Here is a 26,195-nt window from a genome sequence, read left to right on the forward strand (position 1 = left end):
GAGCAAAATAGCATTTAAAGTAATAATATTTATTTAAGTTCAATACAAGTAAGTTCAATAAGATCAATTTATATAGCACCATTCACAATCCCAAGGACATGTTACAATATGTACACAAAACCCTATGAGAAGTGTAAAGAAAACAGAAAAGTTTATAATTGAGTCTTGAATGAGGAGAGAGTAGAACAGTCTCGAAGAGACTGAGGTAAAGAATTCTAAAGATTCGGAGCAGCAGCACTGAACAATCTGCCACCCACCCATTTTAGTTTAAATCGCGGGACTGCCAGAAGTCCAGTGCCAGAAGATCTAAGGGTGCAAGAGGGAACATATTGTTGAATAAGTTATCTAAGGTAGGTAGGAGCAAGACCATGTAGAATTTTAAAGGTAAAAAGAATAATTTTATACTTAATACAGACAGACAGAGAAGTTGTTGTACGACAGGTGAGATCTGTATATGCTGAAGACGGTTGATACAAAGTAATGTGTGTATACCTATCATGTCTAAATTATTATTCGTAAAACACATTCATCTGTTGCATATCTGCACAATGCCTGCAATTACTGTGCTGAACACAAAACTACAATAAAAAGAGTAAGTTCAAAAAAGACCTAAAAAAAAAAAAAAAAGACCTTAGAGCTACAGGACTGTACATAGATATAATGCATATCATGTATTTGGCCTGCACTCTCAAGTTTTAGCTTCCTTTCATCCACTAAAAACATTTAATACCAATGTGGCATTTTTGTTTGTTAGTTTGTTTGGATTTTAACGACATGTTTAACACATTTGTGTCATTTAATGGCATGATTGGTATAACTGCTTATTGTATCTTGTCTTTATATTATGGGTCTATTTTGTATTTTCATTTTTATGGCTGTGAGGTTCTTGTGTAAGAATTTCTTGTGTGGTTTTAGGAATGTGTATTTGTTGTCTTTCCTTTGTGTACTTGGGGCATTCTATCAGGATGTGCTTCATCGTAACAGGTGTTTGGCAGATTTCACATTCTGGGGGGGGGGGAATGACTCCCCATCTTGTGGGAATGACTTGGTCTATGTGTCTTCCTTGGTTTGATGTTGATGTAATATATAACATTAAAGATAATAATACCTCCTTCTCTCTCTCAGACAGACACACACACACTTAAAGTACAACGTTCACACAGAGTATTTACACACTTGTGCTGAGGGTGCAGAGATTCCACTTTGCCAAGAAACTCCTTGTCCTGATCAGGAATAAAGTAAATATAACCAAGATACCCAGCCGAAGACTCAGGGACATGGTCTCCAATCTCAGCTGTGTATTAAACAAAGTGCATTAAACTGTTAGTGTTGTTCTTGTTAATTGGTTTACCAGTCAAAAGTGTAAAACTCTACTGTGTTGTTTAATATCTGAATGAAACTTACACTGCACAGCATAAGATGCCAGTACCACAGCAGAGCTTAAGGGACATTTTAATCTGCATTTAAAGGAGATTACAATAAAATCAGTCAACAGTAATAAATAGAATGACCAGACAATTGGTCAGATAAACCTGGTCATTAACTAAATCACATTTTGGTTTCACATTCAAGTTACATACCAGTATGACTACTAGATCTTACCTGCCCTCCCGAATGTCTTTCCTAATTTGTAAAAAATAAAAGTGCCTGCAAAGAAAACAGTTCAAATTAGACCCAAACACACACACACATACACTCACGCACACACACACACACACACACGAGCACGCACCTGGTCTGTTCATGCTGAAGAGAGTTGGGGTCAGAGATAAAAAAACGCACTCGGAATATTAAATAGAATGGCGCAGAACCTGTGGGCACAGAGAGTGGCACAGTGAGAGACGAAGGCAAACGGAGAAAACATTTCATCAAACTTATGACCTTGAAGTTACACTGGTCAATGTTTTGTTGCTCTTACTGTTACTGAGGTAGAATTATAACACAGTGACAGTGTGACTAAAGCATGTGCATCTTAAGCCTGACTTATTCCCATTACCCTCTGTCAGGCTACAGGCATCAATCATGTTGTAACATTGTTATGGTTGCATCTATAAAGTCATTTGCTTTGTGTGTGCAATAACATTACAACCACCTCCTTGTTTCTACACACACTGTCCATTTTATCAGCTTCACTTACCATATAGAAGCACTTTGTAGTTCTACAATTATTGACTGTAGTCCATCTGTTTCTCTACATATCTTTGTAGCCTGCTTTCGCCCTGTTCTTCAACGGTCAGGACTCTTCCAGGACCACCACAGAGTAGGTATTATTTAGGTGGTGGATCATTCTCAGCACTGCAGTTACAATGGTGGTGGTGTGTTAGTGTGTGTTGTCCTGGTATGAGTGGATCAGACACATCAGCACTGCTGGAGTTTTAAATACCATGTCCACTCACTGTCCACTCTATTAGACACTCCTACCTAGTTGGTCCACCTTGTAGATGTAAAGTCAGAGACGATCGCTCATCTATTGCTGCTGTTTGAGTTGGTCATCTTCTAGACCTTCATCAGTGGTCACAGAACGCTGCCCGCTGTTGGCTGGGTATTTTTGGTTGGTGGACTATTCTCAGTCCAGCAGTGACAGTGAGGTGTTTAAAACCTCCATCAGTGCTGCTGTGTCTTATCCACTCATACCTGCACAACACACACTAACACACCACCACCATGTCAGTGTCACTGCTGTGCTGAGAATGATCCACCACCCAAATGATACCTGCTCTGTAGTGGTTCTGTGGGGGTCCTGACCATTGAAGAACAGCATGAAAGAGAGCTAACAAAGCATGCAGAGAAACAGATGGACTACAGTCAGTAATTGTAGAACTACAAAGTGCTTCTATATGGTAAGTGGAGCTAATAAAATGAACAGTGAGTGTAGAAACAAGCAGGTGGTTTTAATGTTATGGTTGATTGGTGTATATATACTTGTATGTCTCTTTAAGTTTGTGTTGTCTTACCTTTAAACTGCTTTTTGCAAGGTTTGCTGGGGTCCAGCCACCTCTGAAATTCAAGAGGTCCAATGTAAATACATTTCACTACCATATCAGTAAGGCTATTTAATGACATAATGCTAACAGGTTTTTCATCATCATGCATTTAAATGTTTACATTTACATTAAGGGTTAAGGGCCTTGCTCAAAAACACAACACTGGCAATTTGGAGGTAATAGGGCTGAAACCATCAGACTTCTGATAACAAGTCCAGTAACTGCTGAGCTACCACTTGTTATGTATTTTTGATATTTTTTTGTTTATGCATTTTCTCCCCTTTTTCTCCCGACTTTAGCGCATCCAATTACCCAACTGCATTATGCTTCCTCTCTACTGATGCGGATCCCCGCCCTGATTGAAAAGAGCGAGACTGACACACGCCCTCTCCGACACGTGTGCAGTAGCCGACTGCATCCTTTAACCTGCACGATGTGAGTTCATATGCCGATCAGCTTTGTGTACAGAGAGACACACCCTGATTAACGCATTATCCCTCAACACTGTGCAGGCACCATCAATCAGCCAGCAGAGGTCGTAAATGCATCAGTTAAGAGGATTTACCTGTCCAGCTCCCACCCTGTATGAACAACAGCCAATCATTGTTCATGTATGCGCCCAACCCAGCCGAATGGCAGAACTGAGTTTCAAACCGACAAGTTAGAAATGTCAGCACTGGTGTGCTAGCATGTTTTACCACTGCGCAACCTGAGCACCATTCAAAATTTTCTGCCACTGTTTATAAACTCTCACAAAATTGCAATCAGAATCATTGCATATTTGAGAAACAATGACGTTTTCTCAACACATGCCTACTCTGTACTGTAGTTACCACACATACATACTCACAGGTGAAGAAGAGGTATCTTCACTGATCTGGAGACTAAAATAGTGCTTCTCTGTTATGCCCAGATGTTCACAAGCAAGGTCAAACAAAACATGCCCAGCATCGTGTTTCTGCACACAGAAAAAAAAAAAACATTTCAAATGTGAAGACATTCTAACCAAGGTCCATGAATCAATGACGCATGCAAATAAAAAAGCAGCTTATCATAAGAGAATGTGTCATGTTTGTTCCAAGCTTTAGTCATCAGAATATTTTATTGCAGTTTGGCTAAGTAAGTCAGCATGTGCCCTTTCACAATCAAGCCAAGGTTGTAAAAGAATATGATTATCCTCACCCTCCATACTTCTGAGACACTTCTCTAGTTCTTTAATCAGCACACACACACACACACACACACACACACACGGCTCTAATTTGCACCACTCGAGCACACACTCATTTGTACTTACGCTGACTGTGAAAGTTTGTGTTGAGCTGTCAGGAAAAAGCACAATACATACTATGCCAGAGTTTGGCATGTGTGTGTGTTTGGAAATATCAACCAAACCAAGTGAGCTAATTTTGTTTCCAAGTGCACACCATGGGGAAGTCATCTTCTTCCACACTAAAACAGACCTGCCAAAACAGAGAACACAAAGACGATAGAGTTTATTTACCATAATAGATAAAAGCAGAGATGTGTGAATACTATGTGCTGTAATGACCAAAAGACAAGCATGTAATTTTTTACATTAATACAATTTGATGACTAAAGTTGTCATTCCAAAATGTTCCAATATACATGCCATTTACTTTTAAATGTTTATTTATTTATATAGGATTTTAATGTCATGTTTTACACAATTTGGTTTCATGACAGAACAGGTAGTGACTGCTTACACATGATTCATCAGTTCAAGTTCAATATCAAACAGTCATTGACAATATTCAGTCTTTGGACTGTGGATGGAAAACTGAGCTCACGGAGGAAACCCACGCAGACAAGGGGACAATATGCAAACTCCATACAGAAAGAACCCAAAATGTTCCACCTAGGAATCAAACCCAAAACCTTCTTGCTGTGAGGTGACAGTGCTACCCACTGAGCCACAGTGCCGCCCACTTTTTAAAATAAAAATGATAAAATACAAAAAATAATAATATGAATTATCCTTAATGACCAAGTTTTATTTTATGATCATTCATCTCTATTAACAACTTTACCCTAATCAGTGTCACTAAGGTGAGGCAAAATTCCATCCTGGACACAGATCCTCACAGGGCACAACACACTCAAATGTACGCACAGCTAGTGGTGACTGAAAGTAGTCAATTCACCCTTCTGATTTATTCTATGTCAGAGGGGACACACCATTCTACGGTTAGAACAGGGTGGGAGATAAAGGGGCATTTAATTGTCATATACACCGATCAGCCATAACATTAAAACCACCTCCTTGTGTCTACACTTACTGTTCATTTTATCAGCTCCACTTACTATATAGAAGCACTTTGTAGTTCTACAATAACTGACTGTAGTCCATCTGTTTCTCTACATGCTTTGTTAGCCCCTTTTCATGCTGTTCTTCAAATGGTCAGGACTCTCCCAGGACCACTACAGAGCAGGTATTATTTGGGTGGTGGGTCATTCTCAGCACTGCAGTGACACTGACATGGTGGTGGTGTGTTAGTGTGTGTTGTGCTGGTATGAGTGGATCAGCCTCACTGTCACTGCTGGACTGAGAATAGTCCACCAACCAAAAATATCCAGCCAACAGCACCCTGTGGGCAGCGTCCTGTGACCACTTATGAAGGTCTAGAAGATGACCAACTCAAACAGCAGCAATAGATGAGCAATCGTCTCTGACTTTACATCTACGAGGTGGACCAACTAGGTAGGAGTGTCTAACAGAGCGGACAGTGAGTGGACACGGTATTTAAAAACTCCAGCAGTGCTGCTGTGATCCAGCAGGTGGTAGATCCACCACCTAAATAATACCTGCTCTGTTGAAGAACAGGGTGAAAGCAGGCTTAAAAAGTATGCAGAGAAACAGATGGACTACAGTAAGTAATTGTATAACTACAAAGTGCTTCTATATGGTAAGTGAAGCTGATAAAATAAACAGTGAGTGTAGAAACAAGGAGGTGGTTTTAATGTTATGGCTGATCAGTGTATACACACAGTGTATACACATGTACAGTACAATGTAATTATTTTTTCGCATATCCCAGCTTGTTTGGAAGCTGGGGTCAGGGCGCATGGTGAGACAGGGTTAAAGGTCTTACTCAGGGTCCTAACAGTGGCTGCATAGCAGAGCCTGGATTTGAACCAACAATCTTCTAACTGATAGGCCAAAGCTCTACTCACTGGGCTACTATTGTCCACTAATAAAGGATCTGAATACTTTTGTGAATGAGACATTACACTTTATGATTTTAATTAATTTCCCAAAAACTCCCAACATGTTTTCACTTTCAACAAGTATGAATGGATGGGTAAAAATTATATCAGTTATATCTATTATAACTTTTCATATTCACACTACAGTCACCTGTGCAAGAAATCAAGGGAACACTGAATACTTTCTGACTCCACCCTGTGTGTTAAACCTTGGATATTTTAGAAATGCCAATAAACATTTCTCACACTATATAATTGTGTATCTATTATGCAACCCAAACACTAACATGTCTCAACTGTTGTTAAATATCCACTTTCCACATCATGCAGCATAGCTTAGGAATGTAAAGCATTTTCACTATTTAGAGACCAAAAGTCAGTGTCACAACACAGCCAAACGAATTACAAACAGACACGCTCACCACACACATTTAAATACTAAAGTTCAAATTGTGGTAATACAAAAGCTTTTATGATACAAATAACCAATTTGGGATTTTTCTATGATTACATTTACATTTTAGGCATTTATCTGACACTTTTATCCAAAGCGACTTACAGTACTGTGACAGCATATTGTCTGAGTAACTGAGGGTTAAGGGGCTTGCTCAAGGGGCCAGCAGTGGCAACCTAGCAGAGGTGGGGCTTAAACCAGTGATTTTGATTACTAGTCCAGTACCTTAACCACTAGGCTACAACTGCCCTGATTAGAAACTACAATACAATGCCAAACAATGATATGTAAAACTAAATCTAGCAGCTTGTTAATAATTTGGATAATTGGTAGGGATGTCCCGATCACGTTTTTTTGTTCCCAATCCCGATCATTAATTTTGATCCCGATCCGATACTGAGTCTCAAACCGATACTTGTATTTTCTAGATATTGTCTAGATAAGAACTAGATAATACTGTTCACACAGTGCACACTTCAAGTACATTACAGTTATTCAAATTAATCCAATGTGTATGTTCAACAACTGAATTGCCTGCATCCAAGCTATTGCTTAATGTTCTTTTATTTTTACAAAATAAAAGTAAACAAACTTAGTGCAGCGTTGTAGTAGTAAAACTAGAACACTCAAAATGAAGTGAAGGTTCTTTTTGAGGAATATCAGCATCTCTGCCGTGTTAGCGGACAGCCGGTTCCTCTTTTCATATATAATAATAAACTCACTGTATTCGACTAAGTGTTTATTTATTTTTTAGGTGCTGTATCAAATTGGTAGTAATTGTAGATTGTTTGGTTAAATGATATCTGGTTTGTTTCTTATGAGCCACCGTACTTGTATGCGTGCTGTAACTGTAACAAACTTTTCTGTGGTTGTATTGTGACAATGGCTTGATGGACGTTTCTATGCGAAGTGAGTGTGTTTTGACCCTTTGGGGCTTCCATAGTGCATGGAATAGCGTGCTTGGCTAACGCGATGACTCTAGCTGTCCGCTATTCGGTACCGTAACAGAAGAAGTTAATAATAGTGTTATGCTCCTGACAATGTGTGAATATACTGTGTATTTATTTTTTTTATTACGCAAGTGCATCACTACGACGCTCGGTTACATAACTAAGCCAATCAGAGTGCTTGATACTGAGATGTCGTTCAGTCTTGTAACACATGAACTCGTAAAAGCTGTATGTTATGGTCCTGAAGTTTTCATACTCGGATTAAAAGTTATTGTTTCGTAAACCGGAGTGATCCTTGACTCACACACCATATAAATAGTAAAATTCTACAGTAATAAACGCAGCTCTGCTCCTACCGCCTCGTGAAACGCTCGCATTGCAGACATTACACTTCGCTGTTGGACTTGTTTCACTTTCCAATTTAAAGTATTTCCACACAGCGGACATGCTGACGTAAAACAAAGATCGGTTAAAAAATGCCTTGATCGGCCCAGATTCCGATCTTTGAGATCGGATCGGGATATCCCTAATAATTGGATTAGGGATAATTGTGATAAACCGCTTTACCAATAACTGACAAAGAAGTCAACGTTCCATTAATTCTGTCAAGTTTATTTCCAACTACTGTTAAGACTAATGATTTGAGACTCACCCACCCTTAGTGTGCATGTGCCAGCTAGGTGCACAGGCTCATTTAGAAAAAGTGCTGGTAATCTAATCCAAATAGAAAAACAAATGTATTAAATAAAAGACCAAACTATTAAAAAATAAAAACAGACAAATTACAAATAGATGTCGCATGTGGATCTGTGTGATATTTTGCATCATGCCCCAGTATACAGGTAAAACGTTGCTAATCTAAAGTTATCAACACTAATGTTATTAGAAAGAGATTCAAAATACCGACTGCATCTTTATCGATTATGATAAGCATGCTTAGTAAGTTCCTGTAATAAACTGTTTGCTTCTGACATTAATTCAAAAGGCTGAACTAACTAGTCACACTGTTCACATTGCTGTTTTAAAATACTCACTCTCACTCACTTACTTAACCGCTTATCCAATCAGGGTTGCGGGGAGGGGGGGGGGTGCCTGGACGGGGTGCCAGTCCATCGCAGGGCAGACACACATACACACACCCATTCACCTATATGGCAATTCAGTGTCTCCAATTAACCTGACTGCATGTTTTTGGACTGTGGGAGGAAACCGGAGCTCCTGGAGGAAACCAATGCAGACACGGGGAGAACATGCAAACTCCGTACAGAATAGACCCGGACCACTCCGCCTGGGGATCAAAGCCAGGACCTTCTTGCTGTGAGGCGACAGTGCTACCCACTGAGCCACCGTGCCACCGTTTTAAAATACTTCTACATTAACTGTGCTACACTGTTTTTCCATTAAATACAGTATAAACACTTGATAGAAAACATTGTGATTTGATTTATATTGCAATGTGATGCTATAAGCTTGTTGGTTATTGGTTAACCATCGGCTAATGACACTCGTTTATCAGTTAGAGGATTTGCATCCTTAAATTAGACAACACAATAGTATGACACATACTGGTTGTGATTTGAAATAATTTTAGATAATGGGTAAAAGGGGCTTTCATCATTTTTGGCTGTTTTCAGTTTCAGGGTCATTAACCCTTAGATTTTCAAAATCTAATTTAGTTAAATCTCACAGTTCTGAAGATGAAACTTAAAATCAGCCCCTTCCTCCAGTGTCCCCTCCAACGTCACACTCCAAACATACAATTATGCATGCGAACATGATTGCCTGGCCAGTAAATGCCTCCTTGTACTAAGGTAAATTCTGCCCTTAACCTCGGTGTTTTACTGTAAAAAATGAAAGTCTAACAATAGTTCTGGCGGTTTTGGACTTTATCTCAATTGATATCCTACTCCAATATTATATTACTGCTGATTTTAAAAACTGAGTTTAGTGCTCTTGTAGGATCATGACCTGTGACACTATATAAGATTATTCTAAAATATTGTGTCTGTTTTTATGATAAGATTCTTTCAGTCCTGTGAATTATACACAATCACAAGAAAATTAGCCATCATCATGCCAACATTCATCATAGATAAAACAAGATAATAATATAATATACAACATAATAAATAAAACATCACTTGCTTGCTCATAAATGTAAAGAAGCTGGGTAAAAAAAGACAACATGAAAGGTCTGTTCTTTAAAGAGAATAATGCAATTGTGCGATGGCTCAGGCCAACGTTTGTATATTAGTGTGAATTAATGCATGTAATTAAAGTTGGTATTTTACATGACCACTAGCTGAATCACTTATTTAAACCACATAACAAAGTTACAGTGTTTCATACAGCTTTGCGTCATTCTCTGCTGTCCTTCAACTGCTCGATTTCAGATGAGCCTTGCAGCAGCCGTCACACTGTGAGATTTTGATTCAAAAAGGCTGCCAGAACTTTTTCTTGGGCTGTCTTTGATTGCAACAGTGTTAAATTAGCCACTCCAGAGCTAAACCCCCAAACTCAAAACTATATGAATCTGGAATTAATATATATTTATTTAAAAGCAGCATAAAAATAACAATGCCTGCAACACATTCCTTTAAAAAAAAGTTCTGTAATTTTTTAGGTTTGTTTGTTTGTTTATTTATCAGGATTTTAATGTCATGTTTTATACTTTTTGGTTACATTCATGACAGAAACGGTAGTTTCAAACTCAAGGTTCATCAGTTTACAAAGTTATATCAAACACTGTCTTGGATTTACACATTTAATGTCTCCAATTCACCTCATTTGCATGTCTTTGGACTGTGGGAGGAAACCGGAGCACCCGTAGGAAACGCACGCGGACACGGGGAGAACATGCAAACCCCACACAGAAAGGACCCGGACCGCCCTCACCTGGGGATCAAACCCAGGACCCTCTTGCTGTGAGGCGACAGTGCTACCCACTTAGCCACCGTGCCACCCCCTGTAATCTTTTAGGACCTGAGGACACCAACTGCTTTACAAAATCCATTTCCAGAAAACTTGAGACATTATGTAAACTGCAGTAAAATGTAGAATGTGATTTGTTCATTCTTTTTCTTTTTAACAGACAAAAGTACAAACAAAAAATGTCCTATGTTTTCACTGATAAACTTCATTATATTTTGTAACTATAAACATATTTAGAATTTGATGCCTGCAATTAGGGCTGGACGATATGGCTAAAATTTATATCACGATATAACTCCTAATTTCGGTCGATACGATATAATTCCGATATCGATATGAATAACACAAATGTCAGAAAAACTGCCAAAAACACCAAAATTGGATGGCTGTACCTGCAAACCTCTTTTCTGGTTTCTGGCAAGAAATACAAGCTGAATACACGACTGAATTAGTCCTTCATCTCTTTTCAGCTATTTCATCTGCTTCTTTTTCAACTGTGGACAGTGGCAAAGCCAGACAATTTCCATAGGGGTGGCCAGACTGAGACCATTGCTCACACAGGGGTGGCACAGAAACTGTCTGATACCTTATTTTTGTATGTGGCTAGTAGCTGTTGATCTAGTAGTGTTTTGGTCACTCACTCGTTTACCTATACAGGCAGTGAGTACCATGTAGAATTACATCAAGCCTAGCATAATAAGCTTTTTATTTTTTCTCATTTTCCCTGTGAAAAACTAAAATATAGCCTATAACCTTAACAGAATTTCAAAGATATTCCTTTGCAATACTTAATCATTTGATTGCAAACTTGTGTGTACTGATGAGACTCATCTGAACCCCAGAACATGCCAGTGTGAATGCATGGAAAACAAATTTTTATTTTCTTTCAAGAATATGATACATTCTGACCAACACTATTAAGCTAAATCAGCATTGAAAATTGACTTTACTTTTAATAGCCTTCTACAATGCTGGGGCTTCTTAAAACGGAATATTCTCTTTTCAATAGAAGTGTTATTTAAATGCTATTAAATTGTTTTTGAAAAAAAAACCGCCCAATTAGGAGGAAAACAGCCCAATCTGGCAACAGTGGAACGCGAATATCCCGTTGGTGCCTTTATTCGTAGCGCGCCACAACTAATAAGAAGTAATATTAATAAGTGGTATTAGTACTCAGTACTAGTACTTTTTCTGTAATTGTGTTGGTGGTTGACATTAATGTTGAGTGTGTAACTGCACTGTTTTGATGGAGAACTACTCGCTTGAGGTGCGCTGTTGAATTGCGTCCCTGTGGGAACCTGCGAGCAGAAATGCTTCCGCAAAAAATTAACACGGGCAAAGCGCACTGATGTAATGCATATCGATCGAATTTGTTTAAAAATCATATCACCGTTATTGAAACATTTTCTATCGCGATATATATCGATATCGAATTATTGCAACACACCCCAAAAAAGTTGGAACAGAGCACTGTGTTTCATCAGCATTCTTATAATGAGACTTGTTAATGGTTTGGTAACTAAAGACATGAATTGTTGTAGTTTTGCAAGTGAATTTTTTCTCCATTGTTGATTGACACAAGACTCCAGCTGCTCAACAGGACAACTGTGATATATAATGCTCGTTTACTATTTAATTTACCATTACGTTTACTATTTAACATCTGCATACGTGCAAATAATTATTGATTTATTAAGATTTTAATGTCATGTTTTACACATTATGGTTACATTCATGACAGAAACGGCAGTTACACAAGATTCATCAGTTCAAGTTTAATGGCAAACACAGTCATGGACAGATTTGTATCTCCAAAGAACATGACTGCATGTTTTTGGACTGTTGGAGGAAACCGGAGCTCCCAGAGGAAACCCACACAGACACAGAGAGAACATGCAAAAACCACACAGAAAGGACTCTTACCGCTCCACCTGGAAATCAAACCCAGGACCTTCTTGCTGTGAGGTGACAGTGCTACCCACAGAGACCCCGTGCCACCCACCAGTCAAGTGAATAGAATGCCTTCATTTGTCATATATACAGTGTATCACAAAAGTGAGTACACCCCTCACATTTCTGCAAATATTTTATTATATCTTTTCATGGGACAACACTATAGACATGAAACTTGGATATAACTTAGAGTAGTCAGTGTACAACTTGTATAGCAGTGTAGATTTACTGTCTTCTGAAAATAACTCAACACACAGCCATTAATGTCTAAATAGCTGCAACATAAGTGAGTACACCCCACAGTGAACATGTCCAAATTGTGCCCAAAGTGTCAATATTTTGTGTGACCACCATTATTATCCAGCACTGCCTTAACCCTCCTGGGCATGGAATTCACCAGAGCTGCACAGGTTGCTACTGGAATCCTCTTCCACTCCTCCATGATGACATCACGGAGCTGGTGGATGTTAGACACCTTGAACTCCTCCACCTTCCACTTGAGGATGCGCCACAGGTGCTCAATTGGGTTTAGTCCATCACCTTTACCTTCAGCTTCCTCAGCAAGGCAGTTGTCATCTTGGAGGTTGTGTTCGGGGTCGTTATCCTGTTGGAAAACTGCCATGAGGCCCAGTTTTCGAAGGGAGGGGATCATGCTCTGTTTCAGAATGTCACAGTACATGTTGGAATTCATGTTTCCCTCAATGAACTGCAGCTCCCCAGTGCCAGCAACACTCATGCAGCCCAAGACCATGATGCTACCACCACCATGGAGGGACAACGACACATTTGGGCACAATTTGGACATGTTCACTGTGGGGTGTACTCACTTATGTTGCAGCTATTTAGACATTAATGGCTGTGTGTTGAGTTATTTTCAGAAGACAGTAAATCTACACTGCTATACAAGCTGTACACTGACTACTCTAAGTTATATCCAAGTTTCATGTCTATAGTGTTGTCCCATGAAAAGATATAATGAAATATTTGCAGAAATGTGAGGGGTGTACTCACTTTTGTGATACACTGTACATACACAGACGTACAGTACAATGAAATTCTTTCTTCGCGTATCCCAGCTTGTTTGGAAGCTGGGGTCAGAGTGCAGGGTCAGCCACTGTACAGCACCCCTGGAGCAGAGAGGGTTGAGGGTCTTGCTTAAGGGCCCAACAGTGGCAGCATGACAGAGCCACAATTTGAACTCTCAACCTTTCGATTGTTAGCCCAACGCTCTACCCACTAGGCCAACACTGTCCACTATTGTTACTATTGTGGTTACTATTGCCCAGTTTAGTAGGAATTAATAGATACTGTTTTTACATTTTAAACGAAATAACAAGAAGTTCGGGTGGAGTCGGATTGGTGTCCTGTCCAGGGTATCCCTGCCTTGCACCCAGTGTTTCTTGGTTTCTTAATTAGTAATAATTTAGTTGAGATACTAGACTGGCAATCAGAAAGTCGTTGGTGGCTCCTCCACATCCAAATTGCAAGTGTTGGGCTCTTGAACACGATCCTTAAACTTTAACTGTGTTGGGTCCTTGAATACACCTTTAAACTTTAACTGTGTTGGGTCCTTGAATACACCTTTAAACTTTAACTGTGTTGGGCTCTTGAACACACCCTTAAATGTTAACTGTGTTGGGCCCTTGAACACACCTTTAAACTTTAACTGTGTTGGGCTCTTGAACACGACCCTTAAACTTTAACTGTGTTGGGCCCTTGAACACACCCTTAAATGTTAACTGTGTTGGGCAGATGCTTTTATTCAAAGTGATTTACAGATCTGGAATATGAAAAGTAGGGCTGGCACCGATCCGTCCAATATTGGCCCAAATCACTGGATCGGATATCGGAAGGAAAAAAACGTGTCATCCAATCCGATACTGTTGCTTAATGTAAATAACACTTCATGTAAATAAGGCCATTGTTTGTGTGTAAAGCAAAAAACACACGAAGATATGTTCCAACACAGTGCCGTTTATTGCCACTCACTCTTGATGACATCATTAACATGTGTTGGGCTCTTGAACACACCCTTAAATGTTAACTGTGTTGGGCCCTTGAACACACCCTTAAACTTTAACTGTGTTGGGCCCTTGAACACAACCTTTATACTTTAACTGCTTACAATTGTAAATCACTTTGAATAAAAGCATCTGCTTAATGCCAAATGTACGGTAAATGGGATGTAAACATTTAAAATCATAAAATACAGTAAAAAAAAAAAAAAAGAAAGAAAGTAAAAACTAATACTGGAGTGGTGTTTTAGAGAAAACTTAACCCAATAATACAATTTTTGTAAGCAATGTTTTTAAAGCTTATTACACAGATACTATGGACCTTGTTCTCTCTGTTGACATGCCCAAATGAAAAACCTGAGTACTTGAGTGATTCACCAGCACCAGCAGTTGGGCAAGACCATGGAATGTAGAATTAGTAGTAGTTCTGTATGGAAACACTCCTTGTTTTTATTTCTTTAAAAACTGGCCACTTAAAGTTGGTTTTACAACTGGGCTAAATGCTAAGTGTTCATTTTTTAATAAAAAAAAGAAATTATTTTCTTTCAAAAAGCCTCTTGACTGATTTGTCATAACACTTGACACAAAATTGTTTGTAAGAGTTGTAATGTGTAATTAGTATTAACTAATTGTAATAGTGTATAACCAATACTACGCCTAGCAGTGCTTTACAAATACCAGACTTAAAGCAAGATTCATGGTGTTTAGTAATAAATAGACCACTGCAATGTTTCTGATAGACAGGCAGCATGCTGTTCCAAACTGTCTGTGTGTGCCTATATTAAAGCCAAAGCAAACTGCAGTTTAGGTTTTTTCCATTTACTGTTTGTTATACTTGCAAATGTTCCAAGCCCATCACTGGAAGTTAATGTTTATGGTCTACCCAAGGTCACTAACTGTGGAAGCGGCAGTCCAGGACTAACAGAAAATAATGTTATGCTGGTGCACATTTTACACATGAACAGAACATCTACAGTAGATGAATAATCTGCTCATTTCACTTTAGTAAAAAAATACAATAGTAAAACACAAGCACAGTGAAGATTAAGAGTACGCTTGGAAGTGATGCCGATTTGTTACTTAATAAGCAACAACCATTAAGTCAAAAAGGTTCACAGCTACAGTGCAGTCAGTTATACCTGTCACACACTAGGGCTGGGCAGTATGACCAAAAATTTGTATCACAGTATTTTTTAAGATTCTGACGGTTTCATGGTATATTACGGTATGTTTTACTTTTTGTATGACTGGGACTTTTTATATGTCTGTGGCTTATTCTACATTCATTAGTACATGGAATATGAAAAGTAGGGCTGGCACCGATCCGTCCAATATTGGCCCAAATCACTGGATCGGATATCGGAAGGAAAAAAACGTGTCATCCAATCCGATACTGTTGCTTAATGTAAATAACACTTCATGTAAATAAGGCCATTGTTTGTGTGTAAAGCAAAAAACACACGAAGATATGTTCCAACACAGTGCTGTTTATTGCCACTCACTCTTGATGACATCATTAACATGTGCCACTGATCCGCAACAGCCATTCAGGAATTAAAACACACTGATCTACTTCAACTAAATCATCTACTACTGCCGCATCTAAACACACTGTTTAAACACAATAAAAATCATCTACTACTGCCGCATCTAAACACACTGTTTAAACACAATAAAAATCATCTACTACTGCCACATCTAAATACACTGTTTAAACACAATAAAAATCATCTACTACTGCCACATCTAAACACACTGTTTAAACACAATAAAAATAATCTACTACTGCCACAACTAAACACACTGTTTAAACACAATAAAAATCATCTACTACTGTCACATCTAAATACACTGTTTAAACACAATAAAAATCATCTACTACTGCCACATCTAAACACACTGTTTAAACACAATAAAAATCATCTACTACTGCCACAACTAAACACACTGTTTAAAAACAATAAAAATCATCTATTACTGCCACAACTAAACACACTGTTTAAACACAAAAAAAATCATCTATTACTGCCACATCTAAATACACTGTTTAAACACAATAAAAATCATCTATTACTGCCACATCTAAAATCACTGTTGAAACACAATAAAAATTATCTACTACTGCCACAACTACACACTGTTTAAACACAATAAAAATCCTCTACTACTGCCACATCTTAAAACACTGTTTAAACACAATAAAAATCATCTATTACTGCCACATCTAAAAACACTGTTTAAACACAATAAAAATCATCTACTACTGCCACAACTAAACACACTGTTTAAACACAATAATTTTTTTTTACTACTGCCACATCTAAACACACTGTTTAAACACAATGAAAATCATCTACTACTGCCACATCTAAAAACACTGTTTAAACACAATAAAAACCATCTACTACTGCCACATCTAAAAACACTGTTTAAACACAATAAAAATCATCTACTACTGCCCCAACTAAAAACACTGTTTAAACACAATAAAAATAATCTACTACTGCCACATCTAAACACACTGTTTAAACACAATAAAAAATCATCTACTACTGCCACATCTAAAAACACTGTTTAAACACAATAAAAACCATCTACTACTGCCACATCTAAAAACACTGTTTAAACACAATAAAAATCATCTACTACTGCCACATCTAAAAACACTGTTTAAACACAATAAAAACCATCTACTACTGCCACATCTAAAAACACTGTTTAAACACAATAAAAATCATCTACTACTGCCAACCCTAAACACACTGTTTAAACACAATAAAAAATCATCTACTACTGCCACATCTAAACACAATGTTTAACACAATAAAAATCATCTACAACTGCCCCAACTAAACACTCTGTTTAAACACAATAAAAATAATCTACTACTGCCACATCTAAACACACTGTTTAACACAATAAAAATCATCTACAACTGCCACATCTAAACACACTGTTTAACACAATAAAAATCATCTACAACTGCCACAACTAAACACACTGTTTAAACACAATAAAAATCATCTACTACTGCCACAACTAAACACACTGTTTAAACACAATAAAAATCATCTAATACTGCCACAACTAAACACACTGTTTAAACACAATAAAAATCATCTACAACTGCCACAACTAAACACACTGTTTAAACACAATAAAAATCTTCTACTACTGCCACAACTAAACACACTGTTTAAACACAATAAAAATCATCTACTACTGCCACAACTAAACACACTGTTTAAACACAATAAAAATCATCTACAACTGCCACAACTAAACACACTGTTTAAACACAATAAAAATCATCTACTACTGCCACAACTAAACACACTGTTTAAACACAATAAAAATCATCTACTACTGCCCCAACTAAACACACTGTTTAAACACAATAAAAATCATCTACTACTGCCACATCTAAACACACTGTTTAAACACAATAAAATCATCTACAACTGCCACAACTAAACACACTGTTTAAACACAATAAAAATCATCTACTCCTGCCACAACTAAACACACTGTTTAAACACAATAAAAATCATCTACAACTGCCACAACTAAACACACTGTTTAAACACAATAAAAATCATCTATTACTGCCACATCTAAATACACTGTTTAAACACAATAAAAATCATCTACTACTGCCACATCTAAATACACTGTTTAAACACAATAAAAATTATCTACTACTGCCACATCTAAACACACTGTTTAAACACAATAAAAATCATCTATTACTGCCACATCTAAACACACTGTTTAAACACAATAAAAATAATCTACAACTGCCACAACTAAACACACTGTTTAAACACAATAAAAATCATCTACTACTGCCACAACTAAACACACTGTTTAAACACAATAAAAATCATCTACTACTGCCACAACTAAACACACTGTTTAAACACAATAAAAATCATCTACAACTGCCACAACTAAACACACTGTTTAAACACAATAAAAATCATCTACTACTGCCACAACTAAACACACTGTTTAAACACAATAAAAATCATCTACTACTGCCACAACTAAACACACTGTTTAAACACAATAAAAATCATCTACTACTGCCACATCTAAACACACTGTTTAAACACAATAAAAATCATCTACTACTGCCACAACTAAACACACTGTTTAAACACAATAAAAATCATCTACTACTGCCACATCTAAACACACTGTTTAAACACAATAAAAATCATCTACTACTGCCACAACTAAACACACTGTTTAAACACAATAAAAATCATCTACTACTGCCACAACTAAACACACTGTTTAAACACAATAAAAATCATCTACAACTGCCACAACTAAACACACTGTTTAAACACAATAAAAATCATCTACTACTGCCACATCTAAACACAATGTTTAACACAATAAAAATCATCTACAACTGCCCCAACTAAACACACTGTTTAAACACAATACAAATCATCTACTACTGCCACATCTAAACACACTGTTTAACACAATAAAAATCATCTACAACTGCCACATCTAAACACACTGTCTAACACAATAAAAATCATCTACAACTGCCACAACTAAACACACTGTTTAAACACAATAAAAATCATCTACTACTGCCACAACTAAACACACTGTTTAACACAATAAAAATCATCTAATACTGCCACAACTAAACACACTGTTTAAACACAATAAAAATCATCTACAACTGCCACAACTAAACACACTGTTTAAACACAATAAAAATCATCTACTACTGTCACAACTAAACACACTGTTTAAACACAATAAAAATCATCTACTACTGCCACATCTAAAAACACTGTTTAAACACAATAAAAATCATCTACTACTGCCACAGCTAAACACACTGTTTAAACACAATAAAAATCATCTACTACTGCCACATCTAAACACACTGTTTAAACACAATAAAATTATCTACTACTGCCACAACTAAACACACTGTTTAAACACAATAAAAATCATCTACAACTGCCACAACTAAACACACTGTTTAAACACAATAAAAATCATCTACTACTGCCACAACTAAACACACTGTTTAAACACAATAAAAATCATCTACTACTGCCACATCTAAACACACTGTTTAAACACAATAAAAATCATCTACTACTGCCACAACTAAACACACTGTTTAAACACAATAAAAATCATCTACTACTGCCACAACTAAACACACTGTTTAAACACAATAAAAATAATCTATTACTGCCACAACTAAACACACTGTTTAAACACAATAAAAATAATCTACTACTGCCACAACTAAACACACTGTTTAAACACAATAAAAATCACTTTATAAATGATACATCGCTCGCATGAGATAAAGAAAACCTATCTTGTCCTGGCTTTTATATATCTCACATCCTCAACGATTAATCCATTAGTGTTATAAAATAAAACAAACTACACCCTTTCCAATTTTTCTCTTTAAAATCCAGCAGGGTTTTTAATAAGCGCGTTTTGGTTTTTAATAATCTAAAAACGTGACAGAACTTTAACCGAAAATTTTAACTCTGCATCAATTCTAACTGGTCCATCACGTTTGACTGACATCCACATCCTCCAATTGTAGACACTTTTGTTAAACAAGCCAAAAATGCTTCTAAATGTTCTGTGTGTAAAAGTAAAAAAAAAAACCAGCAGTTTTGTATAAGTGTGATTGTAGATTATGTATTTATTCCTTTAGAATATTTGTTTCACAGTCTGAGCATCGTTATTTAGATAGCTAGTTTAACCATGGTGCATTGAATTACTGCTTAGTTGTTTGAGAGGAGAACTGACGGTATCGGATTGGTATCGTTATTGGCAGATACTCAATTTGCAGTATCGGTATCGGACATAAAAAAAGTGGTATCAAGCCAGCCCTACTAAAAAGTTTTAATTTCACCATCTATATTTATTTATTAGGATTTTAACATCATGTTTTAAACATGGCTTACATTCGTGACAGAAATGGTAGTAACTGGTTACACAAGATTCACCAGTTCAAGTTTAATGTCAAACACAGTCATGGACAATTTTGTATCTCCAATTCACCTCACTTGCATGTTTTTGGACTGTAGGAGGAAACCGGAGCTCCGGGGGGGAAACCCACGCAGACACGGGGAGAACATGCAAACTTCACACAGAAAGGACCCGGAGTACCATATATATAATAAAAGTTTACTATACTATAAGTAAGTACTATAAGCTTTGTTTAGCCACAAAAAATGACACAATATATGATGGAATCAGTCGCTGTGAAACTGTTGCAATAAATACAATTTTTATTGTTTATTTAATGTTTAAGAACTGTTCTTGTGAACTGATGAATCTTGTGTAATAAGTAACTACCGTTCCTGTCATTAATGTAACCAAAGTGTAAAACATGACATTAAAATCCTAATAAACAAACAAACATCATTCTGAAACAGTGACCCCTCTTACAGAGAGACCCCCTCATTTACAAAAATTAAAACTCGACTACCGTCTGCATGCAAGCAAACTAAATTAGCCTGACAGTTCGACTTTCTGTGCCAAAAGCACTAATTCTCTTGGCATTACTTTAGATTCATTCATCCTGTCTTTAATGAATAACCACAAGACTGATTTCCCCTTTTATGAACATTTAAATGTTTTATAAAAATGTAATCATATAAAAAATTTTCAATACAAAAAAATTGTCTCCAAAGATAATTAAATTCCAGAGTAAAATCTGACAGCAAAACCTTCCAGCTAGGAGCATAATCATTAAAAATGCCACCTTAAGTGATGAGATGTAAAATGCATTGTCTTAATGTTATGCTCTCAATTAGGAAATTAGGAACATTTTAATGGCAAGAATATTTCTCTATCAAGGTGCTACATTAGCAAACGCTGGTGCCACACAGCTGAATTCTGACCTTATCTCAAGGTGTAGTGGGTTTCCTTTGGGTACTTGGTACTCTACCACAGGAGTTTTCAACCGATACGTGAGTACCTGTCCAGGGGGGCATGACATTACAAGATTTTACTTCTAAAACTAAAGCAATTCATTTTTCACCCACAGGAGACATATTTGATTTATCTCGCTGACCACACACAATTTTCTATTTTTCCCACTTTTTTCCCCCAATTTTTCTCCCCTAATCTAGTCATGTCCAATTACCCTGATTGCATCCTCTATACTGATTCGACCCTTCACCGCTGACTGAGGACGCCTCTCAACTGACATACGCCCCCTCCGGTACGTACAGTCACTACAGACTGCATTTTTCACCTGCACGAGTCGAATTCATACATTTGACGGGCACTGTGTATGGAGGGCCACACCCCCATCAGCATTATTCCTCAGCCCTGTGCAGGCGCCATCAGTCAGCCAGCAGGGGCCGCAGTTGCACCAGTTATGACAGGGCTCTAGAGTGCGACCAATTTGGTCGCACATGCGACCTAATTTCTCAATGGTGCGACTAAAAAAAATCTCAGGTCGCACCGGTGCGACCAGGCGTCCGAGGGAAAAAAAAACAACAGATACACATTAGGCCAATATCATGGTCTAAACCAATCAGAGATAGTGAAGGGCGGGACAATATTGTAGCGGTGATATGTGAGCGACATTCAGCTCAGCCAATCAGAATGCAGCACCAGGTTTATACACGTGTGTTCGGACGTTCTGCAGTAAGTTTAGTTTTGTATATGAGACTCGCCGGATGTCCCCAGAATGGAAGTTCGGGTTCTGGAGCTCGGCGGTAAAGTGTTGTAACACTCACTTAAGTCCTGACTAAACAGTTAAAGTGACTCGACCCTGTCGTGTGCCTTTATTCCCACACCTCCACCACCGCACAGCAAAAGACCCGCAGCATCCCCACCGGACAGCGGCTAGGTGAGCCGACCCTCTACAGTAGCAAGGGGCTAATGCTAGCGGTAAAGTGCTGCGATAGTGAAAGTAAAAACACGACAATATTTTCGTTAAGTAAAATATAAAAATAACTAAAAGACCAAAATATATTACAATACATGTAGTCAAAATACGCAGTAAGTGCACCACAAGCGATTTTGGGAATCTGTGTAAAAGATCCAGTAAAGCCGATAATATAATGCACTGCATTTAAGATTACACTCTAACACACACACAAACATATACATATAATTTTAAATATACACACACATATAAATAGATATACACACATACATACACATTTACTCTATTATTTTTATAATTTTTATAAGTGTGCTATAATTAGTCTGTAATACTATAATGAACTGTAAAGAAGACAGTGACCGGCAATAGTATATTTGTGACTGGTTCTAATACATTTCGAATTGAAAGGCTGAAAAAGCCCAATGCATCTATAAAACACATTACATGCCGCGATAAATGCACTGCCCAAGTGTCCCCCTCTCCCCACTGCCTTTCAGCGGCAGGCAGCAGCAAACAGATCATCAGACGAGGCCATGTTGACCAGATTGTTAGTTATTTCCAAGTCAATATTGCCTGTATGGACAGTGATAAAAAAAAAAAAAAAAAAAAGTGAACCTGTAAAACTGCGGTGTTAAATGCGATGTGGTCGAAAATTTGGGTGCACCTAACTTTTGTGCTGGTGCACCTAAGAAAAAAAGTTAGGTGCACCAGTGCAACCAGTGCAAAACGTTAGTCTAGAGCCCTGTATGAGGACCTATGATCCGACTTTCTTTACCCTCTAACCCTGAACAGCCAATCGTTGTTCATGCTGCTGCCCAACCCAGTCGGAAAGGCAGAGCTGAGATTCGATACGATGTATTCGAAACCCCAACTCTGGTGCGCTAGCGTACTGCGCCACCTGAGTGGTCACACACGCACATTTAATGGTATCCAGTACAGTCTTAAAAAAACTTAAAAATAGGGCTAACAGTAAAGATAAATCAGTGACAAAAACAATGACCACTGTTATAGGACATGTGTGTTTGTGTCTTTAAGGGAGGTGTATAGTGGGAGATGCTCTGTTCACAATATCGCTGTGTCAATAAGTAAGTCAGGAGTCGATTCGTATAAAGTGAAGTGTAAGTTTCTTTTCTCAGTCAGCTCTCTGTTTTTACTGTTATTAGTGATGGCTGCGGTTTCGAATAAACACCAGCTACTACTGAACATTTTGTGTGACTGACATTCCTTACAGGTCGGAGGCTTAATTAAATTGGCTCTTACCACAGAGCGGTAGCCAAGTTAGACTAGTTCTTCCCGTGGAGCTAAAAGTTAGCTCACCCTAGTTTGAGGTCGGCACACGAAAGGGGGCGCATGTCCAAAAAGGTTCAAAACCCCTGCTTAACCATGTGGTAAGGAGACTGAAGACTGTAAAACTGCCCCACACTATAAGTAGGTGAGAGTGTGATGCACTGGCACTCTGTCCAGGATGTCAAAATGTATTCCTCATCTTGTACCAAGAGTCTAGCACGCAAGAGTCTAGCACGCAAGTCATTTTTGACAAGACCTCATCTGATGTGATATTATTATCACCACAGAACTGAAATCTATGGTGCTGTAAATACATAGTTATCCCTTCCTGGTTTACACACACACACACACACACACACACACAGATGCAATCTGAAATATTCAATCCCCTCACCTTAAAAGGTATTATGGTGATGTGTCTAAGGTTAAATGAAAACAAGAGGTCTCAGTAAACAGAGAGAGAATAATTATTTATCCATAAAAGTCATTTTGATGTTATAATTTGACATAATTTTTAATTGAAATGGAGCTGCTCAGGTGGCGCATCAGTAAAATACGCTAGCACACTAGAGATGGGATTTCGAATACATCATATCGAATCTCAGCACCGCCATCCGCCTTGGGCTGGGCAGCTACATTGGCTGTTGTTCATAGGGTAGGACAAGCCGGACCAGGGTTCCTCATAACTGAGTGAATTACGACCTCTGCTGGCTGGTTGATGCCATCTGCACAGAGTCGAGGAATAATGTTGATCAGGGTGTGGCGCTCCGTACACAAAGCTGATCGGCATATGAACTCGCCTCGTGCAAGTGAAAGATGCAGTCGGCTACTGCACACGTGTCAGAGGGGGCGTGTGACAGTCTCGCTCTCCTAAATCAGGGCGGGGGTCAGCACCAGTAGAGAGGAAGCATAACGCAATTGGGTAAAATTTGGACGCGCAAAAAATCGGGAGAGAAAAGGGGAAAAATGCATACAAAAATTAAACAGAAAACATCTTGTTCTCTTCACAAAGTTCATGTGCACCATGATTCAACTCCCAGCCTCAGTACTTGGTGAAACAACTGTTTGCTTTGAAACTTTCTAATAAGTGCTAACAAGCTTCTGACACCTCTCTTACAGAATCTTCGTCCATTTTTCTCGTTCAAAAGCCTCCAGCTTAATGAGGTTTGAGGGCTTTCATGCTGCTGGTACTGCTGCCTTCTTTAAACCTCACAAAAGATTTTCTTTGAGATTTAAATTTGGAGACTGAAATGCCACTTCAGAATATTCCAGGACTGATTCCCTAACCAAGCTTTGGTTGACTTGGAAAACTTTCCATCCTGTTGGAAAGTCATTTCATCACTATTTTAACACAAAAGGCATCACCTTGCTCCTCAAAATGCCTCGGTATTCCTGTGAATCTGTGATGTCAGTCACAGGGTCAAGTTTGCCAGTTTCTGTGGCAAAAAAAACATCCCCTCATCACTGACCCACCTCCATGCTTGACCGTGGGGATAGAATCCTTTTGGTCATAAGTAAGGCCCTACCTAATTCATGGCCGTGAAAATTGATGGATGAACCCTAAAATGAGCCGTTTCCCATGTAAAATGCAATCTGCTGTGTTTGTTTGTTTATTAGAATTTTATTGTCATGTTTGGTTACATTCATGACAGGAACAGTAGTTACTCATTACACAAGGTTCATTAGTTCACAAGGTTATATCGAACACAGTCCTGGACAACTTTGTATCTCCAATTCACCTTACTTGCATGTCTTTGGACTGTGGGAGGAAACCGGAGCATCCAGAGGAAACGCACACAGACACGGGGAGAACATGCAAACTCTGCACAGAAAGGACCCGGAATGCCCCACCTGGGGATTGAACCCAGGACCTTCTTGCTGTGAGGCAACAGTGCTACCCACTTAGCCCCAATTTGCTGTGTAATTTAATACTTAACGTTTGTGTTTGATGATTTAACATGTTTCATTTAAGAGGCTCACGTTTACTGGTTAATATGCACTAGGAGGCCGCTCAGGTGGCGCAGCGGTAAAACCAGTAGTACACCAGACCTGGGATCTCGAATACATCAGCTCTGCCATGCTGCTGGGCTGAGCGGTCACATGAACAACAATTGGCCTGTTGTTCACATAGTGGTGGGGTAATGTCTCCTCGTAACTGATGCAACTATGACCTCTGCTGCTGACTGATGGTGCCTGCACAGGGGCGGGGAAGAAGTGCGTTGATTAGGGTGTGTCTCTCCGTACACAGGGCTGATCCGCATGAGCGCTTGCCTAGTGCGACTGCTGCCCACGTGTTGGAGGGGGCGTGGGTTAGCTTCGTTCTTCTCAATCCAAGTGGGGATCAACATTAGTGGAGAGGAAGCATGATGCCATCGGGCAATTGGATGCACTAAAAGTCGGGAGAACAAGCAATCCTCTGGCCATTTAGATAGCACTCAGTTAGTCAAAATGTTTTTGAAAACTCACTATTCAATTCTGTGTATG

At 38.3% G+C, this 26,195-nt stretch overlaps 1 protein-coding gene across 1 annotated transcript in view; it reads right to left on the reverse strand.

Moving 5' to 3' along the window:
- Positions 1-26,195, reverse strand: part of ptpn3 (protein tyrosine phosphatase non-receptor type 3) — a 78,223-nt gene that overhangs the window by 41,213 nt on the left and 10,815 nt on the right. The window contains exons 2-8 of the mRNA XM_062985942.1: positions 4,282-4,447; positions 3,835-3,942; positions 2,955-2,997; positions 1,733-1,811; positions 1,603-1,647; positions 1,405-1,457; positions 1,177-1,294 (exon numbers count right to left, since the gene is read on the reverse strand). Of these exons, the coding sequence (XP_062842012.1) occupies positions 1,177-1,294; positions 1,405-1,457; positions 1,603-1,647; positions 1,733-1,811; positions 2,955-2,997; positions 3,835-3,942; positions 4,282-4,425 (590 nt within the window). The 5' untranslated portion in view covers positions 4,426-4,447. The remainder of the gene's footprint in view (positions 1-1,176; positions 1,295-1,404; positions 1,458-1,602; positions 1,648-1,732; positions 1,812-2,954; positions 2,998-3,834; positions 3,943-4,281; positions 4,448-26,195) is intronic.

Source organism: Trichomycterus rosablanca, chromosome 23, assembly GCF_030014385.1.
Source record: "Trichomycterus rosablanca isolate fTriRos1 chromosome 23, fTriRos1.hap1, whole genome shotgun sequence".
NCBI lineage: Eukaryota > Metazoa > Chordata > Actinopteri > Siluriformes > Trichomycteridae > Trichomycterus > Trichomycterus rosablanca.